The sequence below is a fragment of the Manacus candei genome, unplaced genomic scaffold, assembly GCF_025592945.1.
Source record: "Manacus candei isolate 608988 ecotype Guabito, Panama unplaced genomic scaffold, ASM2559294v1 h1tg000043l, whole genome shotgun sequence".
In the NCBI taxonomy this organism is placed as follows: Eukaryota; Metazoa; Chordata; class Aves; order Passeriformes; family Pipridae; genus Manacus; species Manacus candei.
Window position 1 is genome coordinate 13,529,253 of NW_026138091.1, and position 14,664 is coordinate 13,543,916.

General features: G+C 34.7%; 1 protein-coding gene across 5 annotated transcripts in view; it reads right to left on the reverse strand.

The window, feature by feature from the left end:
• Nucleotides 1-14,664, reverse strand: part of DOCK4 (dedicator of cytokinesis 4) — a 245,517-nt gene that overhangs the window by 75,451 nt on the left and 155,402 nt on the right. For all 5 annotated transcript variants that reach the window (XM_051795356.1, XM_051795355.1, XM_051795358.1 and 2 more), the window contains 9 exons: nt 11,359-11,483; nt 10,190-10,352; nt 9,568-9,674; nt 8,771-8,927; nt 3,023-3,120; nt 2,834-2,917; nt 2,638-2,738; nt 2,219-2,300; nt 1,138-1,308 (listed from right to left, as the gene is read on the reverse strand). In XM_051795356.1, coding sequence (XP_051651316.1) covers nt 1,138-1,308; nt 2,219-2,300; nt 2,638-2,738; nt 2,834-2,917; nt 3,023-3,120; nt 8,771-8,927; nt 9,568-9,674; nt 10,190-10,352; nt 11,359-11,483 — 1,088 coding nt within the window. The remainder of the gene's footprint in view (nt 1-1,137; nt 1,309-2,218; nt 2,301-2,637; nt 2,739-2,833; nt 2,918-3,022; nt 3,121-8,770; nt 8,928-9,567; nt 9,675-10,189; nt 10,353-11,358; nt 11,484-14,664) is intronic.

Below are 14,664 nucleotides of genomic sequence, written 5' to 3' on the forward strand. Positions count from 1 at the left end.
CTTTTTCCCAGGACAAAGTGAAAGTAAAATGTTCAACTAAGAACAAAAATATTTACACTTTAAACACACTTATCTCTGTGTGCGACAAAATTTTTAAAAGCTGATATGATATCAAAAATATTTGTGTGGAGTTTGCTTTAAGATAAGTAATATAAAAGCCTCCATATATTCCATTTTTCAAATAATTAACATTTTTATTTTGGAGTGAGACAGCATTGGTAGTCTTGGTTCACTTCAAGAATCCTAAAATTGGATTAGAAATTCATGGATAAATAGAAAAACAAAACACCATCAAAGTAAGAAGGACAATGTCAGAGAAAAGAAGCTAGAACTGACATTTTCTTCCTCTCCAAATCTCCCTGATTGAGAAAAGCTACTTATACCTGGGCTCTTCTTCACAGTGGTGGCAGAACAGATGACAAAGGTTAAAAATACTGAAGAATAATCCTAAATGTAGCTGTTTATTTTATTTTACTATTGTCTTTTCACTCCAGCTGCTTACATGACAGGAGATGGAAGCATTACCTCTCTACTCTGTTTTCTCTAATTTGCCATTTTCTTGGCAGAACAGTTTTCTACAGAGCTTAGAAATTAATGATTCTTAACAGGATCTTAAACACTTTCAGTTACAGAAATATGGGAAGAGGACAGTACATTTATGAGCTATAGGAGTTGGTAAATCTCTGGCACTTAATGCAGAGAGCTGTCTCCTGTGTGTTTTGCCTCTGCACTTTAGCACTAGACAATTTTATTAACCTCAACTGAAATAAAGATATCAGCTTATATAGTTCATCAAGACTTAAAAGTTTTCTGGTAAGCATGAAAACCCTGATAGTAGTCTTTTGTATAGCTCAAATTCAATGTGGTTAGACTAAGATATAAAATGCCCAAACCAGAGAAATTACTTTATTTGTATCATCGATATAATTATTATAATTCAAAATGAAATATCGCATTTAGGATTATGTATTCCAAGCATATTTAGAAGCCGCTGGTATGAAAATTTCACACTGTAGGATAAAAAGCTGAAAATGCCACTTTGCTCTAGCAAAAACACGTCTTCTTTTCTGGACAGGCCTATATATTTTATACTGGATATGGAAAATGCCAATAAGCAAGGCACACTTGAAAACTTACTTGTAGTTGGGATAAAGCACTAGCTCCTTTGCTCTCTTGGGAAAGAAAGAAGCGTACTGACATAAGAAGCTCTTGAATACAGCAGCGAAATTCCTCCTCATTTTGTCCACCAGTAGCAATAGAGAATAACCTTCGAGACTGAACTATGTATTTGAAGATATATTCCTGTGCCTATAAATGCCAAAATAAGAGATAAATCATAAAAATTAAGACACTCCTCTTTAAACAGAACACACACAATGCTTATATAATTCAAATAAAGACAAGGGTCTGAAACAGGACACCACGTCACTTAATTTTGGCAAATCTTTCTATTGAAATACTAGCAACATTTCAAAAGCACATACTCAGAGCTGCTCTTCCCTTGCCTTTCATAATCTCTACAAATCAGGGAACGCTATTTTTTAACCAGATAATACAAAAAAAACCAAAACACCAAACCAACCAAACAACAAAACAACATCCCCACCTACAAAAAAAAATATCAGATTGCAAATTAAAAATACAGCCCTTCCTTATCAGCAAGGCACCAAAGTTCACAGCAGCATGCTAAAATACAGAAGGGTACCACACTGATATTTTCTTTCCAGCCTGTAGCACCTGTCCCAAATGGGATTATTCTGTTGTATAACTCTGCCTGACGGCATGCTGGGTGCTGTTGATGATACAAGCCAGAGCAGCAAGAGCAACCAAACCCACCACCTTTCAGTAGAATTCCCTGGTGTCAGAACTGAACAATTAAGTCAGCACGCATGTCTGCCATTTAGATTCAGTTATGTGATGGATGTTAACACCACCAATGCAATCTATATTTGAATCCTTTGCCTCATACAGTAAGCAACATAGAACTCCAGAGCCTAGTGGTGGTAAGATTTAATGATCCATGTACTGACAAAAGAGAACAATGAAAAAACTCCCTGCACTGAAAAAGTCTGCAGCTCCCTAGAATTAGAACTACTATTCCATCATTTATGTAGAATCTGCTTCATTTCCTAAGTTAAACCTGTTGGTACTGTATACAGTATACATCATGATGTATACATCATTCAAATATGCAATTGTCTTCAATGATTCTTATTACCTTTAGGACTTCCTGTATGTGCTCATGAAGCTCCACCTCAGTGACTCGATCAATATGCCACTTGAGTACTTTTATAAGATCTCTAGAATAGCACATCAAAAAGTATTATAACACCAAAGTGGGAAAAGGGTTAATTTTGCACATAGAATCCACACCAATAGCTGTCATATGAGAAACACTGACAAAATAAAAAATATATGATTAGATTTCACTGATCACTACAGGTCCAATATTACATTTAGTTTTTCATCTCCTGAAGGCCACTTAGTAGATCTCTAATGAACCAGGGATAATGCTAGCTGTAATATGCAGTAGAATTATTTTAAACAGAGATACACCATTTCTTTAACATAATGATTGATTCTGCTTAGTTTAGTAATAAATGTCAGTATTCAAATCAGAAAAAGCACAGACTTCACCTGTATGCAAGTGCTCCTGCAAAATGACTTTCAATGTAAGTGTCCATTACTGGCTTAAAGTGGTGAAACTTGCTGTCCTGCAGCAAATTTATTATGTGAACCTAAATGTGAGAGAAAAAGAAAAAAAACAAAACCTTTTTTTTTGTTTTATTTAGTTCTTAAGTAGTGTCAAGCATTATCATAAAATGAAACTTACCAAACAATCAAATACTTTTGATCCATATTTTTGAGAGTTTTCATCTAAAATCCCAAATAAAGTGTCTAATGTATCTTGAAGAAACTGATGGGAGAGAATAAGAGACAGTTTGTTATTAAATAGATATTTCTGTGACATGGAAATACATTATTTCCCTCATATTATCTAAAAGTATAGAAAAGTATATACCTTCACTATTTCTGAACCATCGATTTCTTTTAATTTTGAGAGGCAACCTGCAATTTTGTCTGGGTGGGTTCTCCATTTCAGCAGGTCAAGCATATCTCCTGCAAATACAAAAGCCAAGATTAAAGTTGGAAGCAAAGCATTTCAGATTTTAAATTTGACTATTACAGTCCACTCAGCAAAATTTGGCATTATTAAACCAAAGAAAACATCTTCAGATTTGCTGTTATATGATCTTCCCAACAACACATTTCCATTCCATTCCATAATTGCTCCACCAACAAACATAAGAACATGGTACTGGGTCCCTAAAATCAGTTGCTTGTGGCAACTGTATCATGCAATCTTGTTCAGATATTTTTCAACTACCATCTTAAGCAAAGCAATTATTTTGCTCTCTCTTATCCCATTGAAGGATGCCTTCTAGAATTGTCCTCTGACAGCTAGAAATAGTCTCCTAATTACTATTTTGAACCTTCCTATGTCCTTTTAGAGAACAAACACAATGCCTCTAAGATCCTGCTTTATTAAAAAGCAACACAATCCTTTCTGGAAAATAAACTATTCTGAGCTAAAAGATAACCGAGTGTCTTCAAACTTCCTCCAGTTTTAATTCGTTCTCCTTTTCCTTTCTTGACCAAAATGATAACTACATTACAGATAATACTACATCACTGCTTTTTATATCATTAGCAAGATAAGAAGTCCACTCTAAACACCTGACATCTACGTTCTAGAATTTGAGAGCCTTTTAGATATACCATATTGGTGACACAAATATGTCTTCTCCTGTTTAATACTGTTCAGCTTCCTGGGTGTAGCAGAATCTGCAGGAGTCTCCACCAGTGTATGATCCTGACTTTTCTACCATTAGATTCATTCTAATTTCTACTTTTTCTTATTATTTATTTAAATCAAAGTTACCTTGCTTTGCTGTATCATATTTTGATTTTGTGTCTCTTAACTGATGAGACCTTTCCATGATGTATTAGCAGCAAATTGTCTCAGATTTTAGTGAAGTAACTCTCATCCCCAACCCCTTCTGCTCCTTTAAATCAGAGATCAATCCCAGAGATTTCTTCAGATCTAGTAGTATTTTCCTTCTGCTTAGGAAGAAAATTCATTCTACTACAGTGCAACCTGCCCATTCCCTTCTAACTTTTATTTGCCAGTTTTAAAATTCTTGATTTAATCTGTATCATTTCTAATTTCCCATGTGGTGTGTTATCAAACTGCTACATTTCCTCTGCATAATAACTAAAAAACCTTTGAAAAGAAAGATTAAGAAGTTTATTCTGGCATGATATGTCTTTGATAAACTCATCTTACAGCACATTCCAGTTGATATTTTTATCCAAGATTTCTTGTAAATACTTGCATAAAATTCATCAAGGGGTGATGGCCCAGTTAACATATCTGCCCTTCCACCTGTCTTAAATGCAAGTTCTAAATTTAATAGTGTTTGAACACGTTACTGTTTTCAGCTTCAGAGATGTACTAAAAAAAACCCTTACTCTAAGATTCTGAATTTCATATTCCATACCATTCAATATCCTAAAATAGTTTTGCAGACTTGGCTTGGCTTTTCAGCAATTTCTCCCCCAAACAGACACGTTGGCAGTGGTCCGTCCTTTCAATTTGTATTCAGTAAAAGTTACACATATTTTTGAGCCGTTGAATTAAATAAATCCCAAAGCCCCTTTATATTCAAGTTTACTACTTCCACGTTTCACTAACCAGCTTTTCAGAAATTCCTAATGCCTGGTTGTTTGAAGCAGAAAACCTTAATCACCATCCAACCCTTCCATCAGTTTAAGCTGAACTATAATCTAGTTAATAACTGCCCAGCACTGTCTTAGAAGCATCCAGTGCTTCTGAAGTGTTCTCAGTACTTATCAAACTAAAATGTTAATAGCAAGTTTTCCTTTTGGTTCAGCATTTCTTTGGGTGCTTTCTACCACAGACTGTTTTCACACTCAAGTAATATTTGAGCAAAACCTATCTTTGTGTCACCTCTTTCACGGTTTGCTCCAGGGAAGTTCCTCTCTCCCACAAGAAATGAAGTAATATTTTTGACTTTATTAGCATTAAATAAATCTCCCCTATATTCAAATCTTGCCAGGGGTGTTAATGGCAAACAATCTACATAAGATTCCACAAATATTTTGCTACCTTAAGTGTTTTTGATAGGCACAAATTGTTTTGATATATTTATATGTTACTTTTTACTTTGCTTCAATGCTGTGCTAGCATAGAAAAAAAGAGATACTTGAGTTGTGCTAAGAGTGATGAAGGGTCCCACACATGCATCAGAGGCACATCTCAAAGATCAAGGACAAATGATAGGTCTTATTATTCTTTCTGGAATTTTTAAGAAACAAGAATTACAAATCCAGTGAACTGCATTTGTCTTTTGGATAATTAAATGTACTTCTCCACTTTATTCTGTTTAAGCCTCAGCTCAAGCTGAGCAGCAAGACGAGCTGAAACTGTCAGTTCATAGCAGGAAAAAACATATCTTTACACGTTTGCTGGAAGAACTTGGTGGAAGATAGCTGACACTCAATATTAGGGATTTATTGGGGGATTAAAAAATAAAGAGAAAGCAAAAGACACTCACTTCAAAGGACTTATTTCAAGAGAAGTGCTAAGGAGAAAAGACATTGCTGAGATAACATTAGTGAATAGCCCAAGAATAAATGACACGAGTAGAAAATCTGACATGTGAATCACAAGGGGAACAGATAGCAACGTGTTATCTATTAAGAGAAATGAGAATATAAAATTGTCCCCAGAAATAGGCCCACTAGGAAGACACAGTTTTGGAAAAGGGAAAAAGTCATTGCTGCTGATTAATTTGCTGAAGAAGAAAAATATTTTCAATGCAGTTTCTTAATAATAATCAAGGTCTGTATATTTAAAATAGGCTACACATGACTTACCATTCCTACCAAACAAAACACACCCCTTCTCAAAGTACGCAATTTAAATCCAAAGCACTAGGTTTAATAAAAGGTTTAGAATTATGTGTTTAAAAAGTGGTTGGGAATGTTTTTCCATCTCTCTCATATAAATCTTGAGACATCAGAAATTGGCTTGTTGTAACACTACTGCATTCCAAGAGGAAAAATCCAAATTCCAGAACTGGCAGTCAGCACGCCTCTTTCCAAAAGGCTGCTTTTGTCATTGCCAACACTCCCTCCAAACTGGGGTCACTCTGGAAAGCTTCCCAGTATTACTTTTGTTTTATTGATTACTGGTTTGGCTTTTTTAAAATGCAGTTAGATGGATTACACCTCTGCCTTACAACTGCCATGCTGTATGGCATGTTGCTCTGCAGCTGAACAGCTGCTGACCAGGGATGTGCTGATCAGTGCTGAGAAACAAGTGGATGCCAACTTGCTAAAATATTCTGACTTGTTGGAAGAATCCTGAGTCTCTTGCAGGAAGAGATCCCTCCTATATGTCAAAAACTAAATAAAACTAAGTAAGAAAAAACAACTAAGTTGTTTTGACAACTACTCAGTAGAAAAATATGATATTCTCTCTTGCTGTTTTGGGGTTTTTTAGGATAATGAAATATAACAGCCCAGCTAAGAATATAACATATAAAAGCTGGTATGCTTTTTTGCTAACATTAACTCATTAACTCTTCATGACCAAAGGGAAAAGCAAAGGAAAACCTAACTGGCTGACAGATTAGATAAGGACACCTTCTTAGGAATATGCTGACGAATGCACAGACTCCCCTGGTTAGAAGGTCTCTAGAAATTGTTTGAAAATAATCCTAATTACCCCTCCAAAGTATCAAGGGTAATGAAGTTATGGATCCCAAAAACTAAGAGTCAACCTCCTTCCCCCACTCCCCATAATCCTAATATGCATGAGAGCTGATGGCATGTGGGAACAATCAATGAGAGAATGATAGCTGAGTAAAATTTCCCAGCAAGCCAGTAAAGCTGTGGCCTAATTCAGTCACACCCTTTACAAGTCTGGGTTTGGGCTCCTCCCCCACCCCATTGCCAGACAACAACATAATTTTCAATTCATTTTCAGGCTGGACATTGTTGTTTGTAAACACAGGCGAATCTCTGAGAAGATCATAAAAATCTCCAAACTTAAAAACAGAGTAAAAAATAATCAGCAATTTTCAAAAATACCAATACAAATGTTTATTTAAAAAATTAAACACATAGATCTTTTAATCCTGTATTTTTAAATACATATGCTACATTCTCTCAGGGATAACTGAAGTAATGCTCACATGACCAAATATCCACATGCTTTGCTCTATGTTAATTTTCTGAGCATGCAATAGACTTTGGCAAATTTTTGTTTAAAAGAATGGGGATTTGGAAACTCACCAAGATGAACTTCCCAAAGAAGATCCTTGGAGAAAATATGAGCCTGTCTATTGAAAATATTTCCACCCTCTGAAGTACTGCTGAAATAATTGTTAACTCTTTCAGAGCTGAAAAGGGGATCAATATTATTCAGATATTCTACACTCTCTTACTCAGAATGTGGTTAAAAAAAGAAAAAGGAGGAAATTTTATGCCCTATGTCACACTTATATTTATATTAAGTACAAAATAACTTCTGCACTGTGAACAAGAAATAGTATTATAACCCCAGACAATAAGGCAACTATTTATCAGAGAGACAAGTTCTGGGCAGCACTTTCAAGCATGTGTAAGTATCAGTAGATTCATGTGATTTCCTAAATCAAGGCCTTTAACTGAAGCAAATTTAGTCTCTGATTCCCTATTAGCAACCTTTGGGAAAATCTTTTATTGGGTAACTGATTATTTTGAAGGTAATTGCTATAACAATACAAAATGGATGTGCACAAGGAAACAAAACATTGTTGCACACAGTTCTATTTTGGACACTTGCTATTAAACAGTAAAAATAAAGATGATTATTTCAATTTAAAAAGCTTCTCTAGTTTTGTTAAACACCTATAATCAATTTGCTCACAATTAGCAATTTTATCATCATACACAGAAGAAGGGTAAAGTCACGGATATTCCCACACAAGAGAGAGCTAAGCAAGATCTTAAAACTGTGATAAACATCCTAGAAAAAAATAATATAAAATTGTGGGTATATCAAAGAATGGTCAGAAACATATTACCAAGCAAATACACAATATTTAGAAATTTGTGGAAAAATGTTTCACGAACAGTTTTTTGTTTTAGTTACAAACTGTAATTAATATGGCAAGTAAACAAGAACCTTAAGAATTTTATACAGAGCACTGGTAAAAAGTGTAAACATATGTATTTCTATCTGCTTCTCCTTATATCCAGTGTATAAGATTGCTTTAAGTAGTAGTAAATGTGTGTTGGTTTAAAGTAAGAGAAAAAATACACCAAAAAAAGCAATATATGTCTAATTAGAAACAAACTGCTACAGCCTAAAGCTGACAAAAAGTATTTCATAAAAACTTTACAACAAACACATTAAGAAGTTTTCTAAAGCAGCTGGGTTTTGACAGTTGATTCCAAAAGTGCTGAATTTGATTCCAATATCATGTTAATCTAAAAAGCATTCTTGAACTACTTAAAAATAGTGGTTTATCATGCTGCACTTGTTTCCATCTGGATATAAAAATATTATGAAAAAAAGCAGTTTATAAAATAGATAGAAGCAAGCTTTTTTGAGTACATCCACGATTGCTTGACATGGAAAAGGCTAGTATCACACTCATTTGAACTCATCATGTTTTAAATAATCAACATATCCTACCATTTTGTGTGAGTTTAGTGGAACAGAGAAAGGATGTAATCCAGAAGGACTCTTTAGTGGTTTTTACTGCTTGGCTGTTGTTTCCTAGGGATATTCCCTTTGAAAAGGGGAGTTTGAGGTAGCGACCAGAGTCCTGAAGGTTTGTGTTTTCTTCACACTGTGAAAACAAACCAGTTAAAACAACTGAATGGCACAAAAACCCTGAATCATTATTATTTCTCTGCCAGAAACTGAAGAATTTTCACCATGCCTGTTGCAAACTTTGGTTTTAGGTCACAGCTTCATATATTGACATTGAAACCTAACAAATTTGCACTGGTTTTGTCAAATGAATAGCTACAAATTTTTGCGTTAAAATCTAAAATTTATCTGTGAGCATATCAAATCCTCTGAATGAAGAGACAACTCTTAAATATAGAAACAAAAATTCCACAAAGCTGAAATATCTCTAAAAATTATAACATTGAGTAGATAAATGAGCTTGTCTGATTTTCCAGCTTGAGGAATTCAGTAACAGGGTTCACTTTGTGTGTTTTAATTGAACTTACCTTTGTGAAATCCACTATAAACACAATGTGATGTAATAGTAAGACTTAGGAAAAGCAGTGCACTGAAACACACACCTAGATTCAACTGCAGTTTGTATAGAAGGTTAATATTAAAGAATCAGCAATGGATATTTTAATGATGACAAGATTATGACTCATCAATAAAGACTTTCTCAACTTCACATCTCTGGACATTTAAATTATGTTCCAGAGGAATCATTACAGTTAATGACTGCTAATTCAAATTACCTTGTGTACAATGAGTTCATGGGTGCCATCTGGCAGAGTTCTCCCATTTTCCTGCATCAGGGGCACGAAAGAAAAGCCAAACAACTTCTTCTCACCCTTTTCTTTTGCTGAAATGCGTATATGAATAGCAGCACTTAAAGTTAATAGTATACATTTTAGACCAAGTAAATTTATTTAATATAACATAAGAAAGTATACTGGAAGCTATTTGCAGCTAATCGGATGAAGATTATCTTGAATTTCTGTTCCGATTTGCACATTGTCTTCTGTAACTTTTTTTTAATCTCACTTTAAATCAGAAAGGAGTATTCTGGAATGATTTAGTATTTATTAACAACATAATGCAAGCCACAAAATATGAAACTTAGCAACATATAGAAGTTTATCCACCCCTATGAAAGCTGTCTCTCATACCCTGGAATTCAGAATCTGCATCCAGTCATCAATTTTTACCTCAAAATCATCGCTAAAATTTTTCAGAATGTTTAAAAAAGTTGGAATTAAAAAAAAGCACTACAGAGTAAGTTCATGCAGCTGTCTTTTTCCTGAGGTGTTATAGAAACTCGTGTGCTTACTGCAGCTGTAACAGAGAGGACTAGCAGAAGTCATGAACAGCACTTACTGGAACAGTGCCGGAATTCACAGCGGATGTGAGCTCCTCTGAATTTATCCACAGGAATAGGAAGTTTCAGCAGCTCAGCCCATCTGGGACCATTGTTATGATAAAGCACAAAAGAATGGTACTCGCTGGCTGGTGGCTCTCCAGAGCCAAATGAGATAAAATCCTAATGAAGAAAAAGTACGATTAAAGATAGATTAGTGCATTGGTAAAATGTCATCAAGGACTGGTCTTTCAAGGAAGACTATTAATATTTACATTCGTATCATAAATGCCAAATGTGGTACAATGTTCAGTATCATAAAACCCTCAAAAACAGTAGCATTTGCTTGATATTTGCCAATTAGAAAATTTTTAGAAATAGCAAGAATCATTCGCATCAATCAGAATCGAACTGTTCAACAGGGGATACCTGTGTGATCAGGGAGGCTTAAGCAATAATGTGTTGTGGAGTCCCATGACACCTCAAGGTCTAGCCAGTGTTATGTCCAAGCAAAAAAAAAGATTGGAATTGAGACCAGAACAGCCCAGGCTCAAGATCTTCAGTCCTCCGAAATAAGCCTGTAACCCTGCCATCATCAGTGACATCTCCCACCATTAAAAAATAAATCTGGATTCCGTGATCAGAAAGAAGCAAAGTGTTCGTTGCCTTTGCAACACCCATGATGGTTTCTCCATAGCAAGGTAGACAAATCAATTTGTCTAATTCCTGACCTGTGGATACCTATTAATTCTCTGTAGGAAAGGTGGTGATTTATGCATCAAGGATCCCTAATTTATTAAAATCAGACACAAAATTTAAAATTATCAAAATACATTGTTCTGTGTAACATAAGGAATTGCATTCCTACTAAGAAGAATTATTATGAAATAATTCTCCAAAACTTGATCTTGCTTCAAAATTTTCCAGCATCTTAATGGAATCATTAGTTATTTGGTTGGCAATTACAGGCATTTATCTCAACAACATAATTGATCACAGAAATAAACATTTATAAAGGTTTATAAAGGTTTTAAGCAAAGTGGAAACACTCTGCATACCTAAAGACAGCAGAAGATAAACACGTCCTTTCCAAAGCATTTTTTTATTTTTCAATCATCGCCACAAAAATTACATCTGAAAAAGTGTATAAAAATTAACTACAGTAAGGAAGAACATACAACAATGATACCTTTAATATTTGTCCACTGCTGTCCACCACATGCATTGTCACTTCCACATTTCTGGCCACACTTTTCCCTCCTTTCTCAAATTCTCCTCTTTCTACAGTAATATATAAATCATTCCTCATTTCACCTATCAAAAAAAACCAAACAAAACACAAGGTGTCCAAAAGTCATTTCAATTTGCTTACTTCTTGCTTTTAGTACTTAAGTAGATTTTCATCTTATAATCACACCCACAATTTACCAGTATTTTTGGATTTTAGATAATTGGTTTCAGAAACTAAGAAAGCCAACATATCTTCATCCCTCTCAAAACCCAAAGATTATCTGCCTTTCTAAACCAATTCTAGGGGCTTTTACTCATCTATAAGGTCTGTTTGGTCTTTACGGTGGCATGTCCAGCTATACCGAAGCTGGTGTCTAGCTCCACCTCATTTAATTCTTCTTTTAATCTAAGATAATATTAACGTACTTTCTTTCATTTGTAATCATTACAGTTCTCTGTTTAACTGATTACGATTTTTTTCCACCTAACCACAAAAGAAAGTGTATTATTTTGAAAAGGAAAAACCAAGAGGTTGGTGATCTTTCCAATAGAAGGGCAGTCTTCCCAGATTGTGAGCATCCAAACTTGTCTTTGTAACACGAAAGATCAACATATTTTACATTGATAGAGTGTTCCAAAGCTTACTAGCAAAAAGTTAGCTTAGTTAGCTTATTTTTCACTTATTGAAAAGGCTTTTGAGAAATTAAAATCTTCATCAAACTATAAATCCAATACAGGCACTACCTAAGTGCTACATGGTACGTACAAGTTATTAAATACTGCTAGCATATTTGAATTGAAATTCTTTGCACATTTATGCAATATCATGCTAAACATTTTGTCAGAACATAAACAGGTCTTCTGGATGAGATCAATGGTAATTTTAATTTCAGCTGACACAAACTGCAAAGTTTATATTTGACAAAAGGAAGAAAGAGTGGTTGCAGGGAGAATAGGACAGGGGGAAAAGCAGTACTGGTTGTGACTGGAGCGCCATGGTAGGGAAGTCCCTTTTCTGTTTGAAGATGCTAAATCTGTTTCTAAAACTAATCTAGCTCTGGACAAACATTACCAGAACTACTTTGAAACAATCGGACTTTCTCAGTGAAATGCAGAATAAGGAAGGATGAACAGCATAATAATTAGGAGCATCTCCTAAAATTCCTATTTCTGGATTTGGTAGAAAGAAAAATTAAGAATATATGCTTTCATATAGAGAATGGAAGCCTAGTGAAAAGAGAATATCATCTTTTAACAAAGCAGATTTTCACTCAGCACTGGTGAAAAGAAATCAAGTATGATAGTTTAGTATATTTATAGATGTGCCACTTAGAAGGCAACCATGAGATGGGTATTTGTACTGCTGGTAAAATTAATTAAAAGATACGTAACTTATAAATAATTAGTGCATCTTTAATTTGCAGCTTCATTTTAATTTGCAAGCAGAATTTGACTTGCTTGAACTTTTCATGGTACTCTCATGTTTCACATTCCTTCCATTTATTTTACTGCATACAACTCTTCAGTGATTTTTAAGTACCAGAAACAATGATTTTTCTGTAGTCTTCTACTATTTTATAACATTATTCCATCACTGTGTTCAAAGTAATTAAATGGTTCCTCCAAAGCACAATCCAAACAATAAAAAAATAAAAGAAGAAACTGCTATATTGTCAAGCCCTCGAGACCCATGCCCACAAAAAAGGGGTAGAAATCTGCTATTGTATTAGCTTATTATCAGTTACCTTCTGAAACAACTATGGACCAAGGCTAGAACACAGCTAGACAGAATCAACAGAAAAAATACCAGGTGGTATTCACTTAAGAGTTTTGTGTGAAGGCATGGATGAAAGAGCTGAATTACTAGTAACTGTGTGCAACCACTGAATCAATCTCTGGTTCCTGGTGGGAAACAGGTTCAAAATGAACAAAAGGTGGTGGCTATTCAGGTAATGAACGGCAAGACTTTTAAAAAAAAACATAACAAACAAACCAAAACAACCAAACAACCAAAAAAAACCACAAAAGCAAAATCAAAGCAAAAACCAAACACAAGCCAAAACTTTCCCAAAGGATGTTGTGAATGTAAGAAATGTATACATGAAAGGAAAGGATGTCGAAATCGTGAAATAAAGATCAACCATAGGATATGAAACAGGTGATCATAAGCACTCAGGAAATCCCTAGAGTTGTAAATAGCTGGAGGCTGGGAGAGCATCAGGGGATAATTACCATACATGCATATATCCATACGCAGATTTTACTCTTCCTTAGGTGTCTGCTTACAACATTCAGCTAGATGGGCCCTTGATCTGAATCTGTAAAGCTGTTCTTATGCTTATTCAAGTCACAAAATTACCCTTAAAACTACTAGATTCTGTTTACTCCTACATTGCAGTAATATTTGACTATAAAGATTTTAGAAGCTAATACAGTACGGTTACCAAAGAGCTTACAGCGTATTGGGTCCTTGCTTAGCATATGCTTATACTAGGCTTGGTTCTAGTTAGTGCTGGCTGTTGGTCACTTGCAAGTGTTTTACATTCAGAAAAAATGACTACACACAACAATCAAAAAAAAGAAGCTTTGTTATAAAGCTGATTTTAGCAAACAACTTGTAGTTACAGTAATTTCTCTTTAAAACCTGAACTTGAATTCTACATGCATTTGTGCTACATTCAGTTATTATTTTCAATTATCAGCATTGATTTATTTCAATTTTCCATTGGGTCATAACTGAATAACCATTTCCACCACAAATTTAATGACCTACCCCAGATGAAACTCAGTGAAAACTATAATTTTTCCTTTTTAAACAGAGTAAACTGTACAGGATTTAAATGCAAATGAAAATGACAGTGGAATGGGATGTCCTATCACTGGAAGTGTTCAAAGTCAGATTGGAAATGGCTTTGAGCAACCTTACCTAGTGAAAGATGTTCCTGCCCATGGGGGTGGCAGGGATGATGATTAAAGGTCCCTTCCAACTCAAATCAGTCTATGATTCTATGCAAAAAATAAGAGCATTTTTAAAAAAAGTAACTGGAGTTTCAGAGAAGTTAAGTAGGCTTTTAAAAATAGTGTTTCATTGCATTTTAAGTTTTTTTAAAAATCCAAACCTGTTCTGTTTTACCTTTTTAGTTGCCAGAAGAAATCAAACAAGGTGTCTCTTGGAAAAACAGAACTGCATCTAGGGAAGCTGCTTATTCTTACTTCTGACAATAATGCAACGTGTTGAAAAAGATATTCTGTCCTAATTACAGAA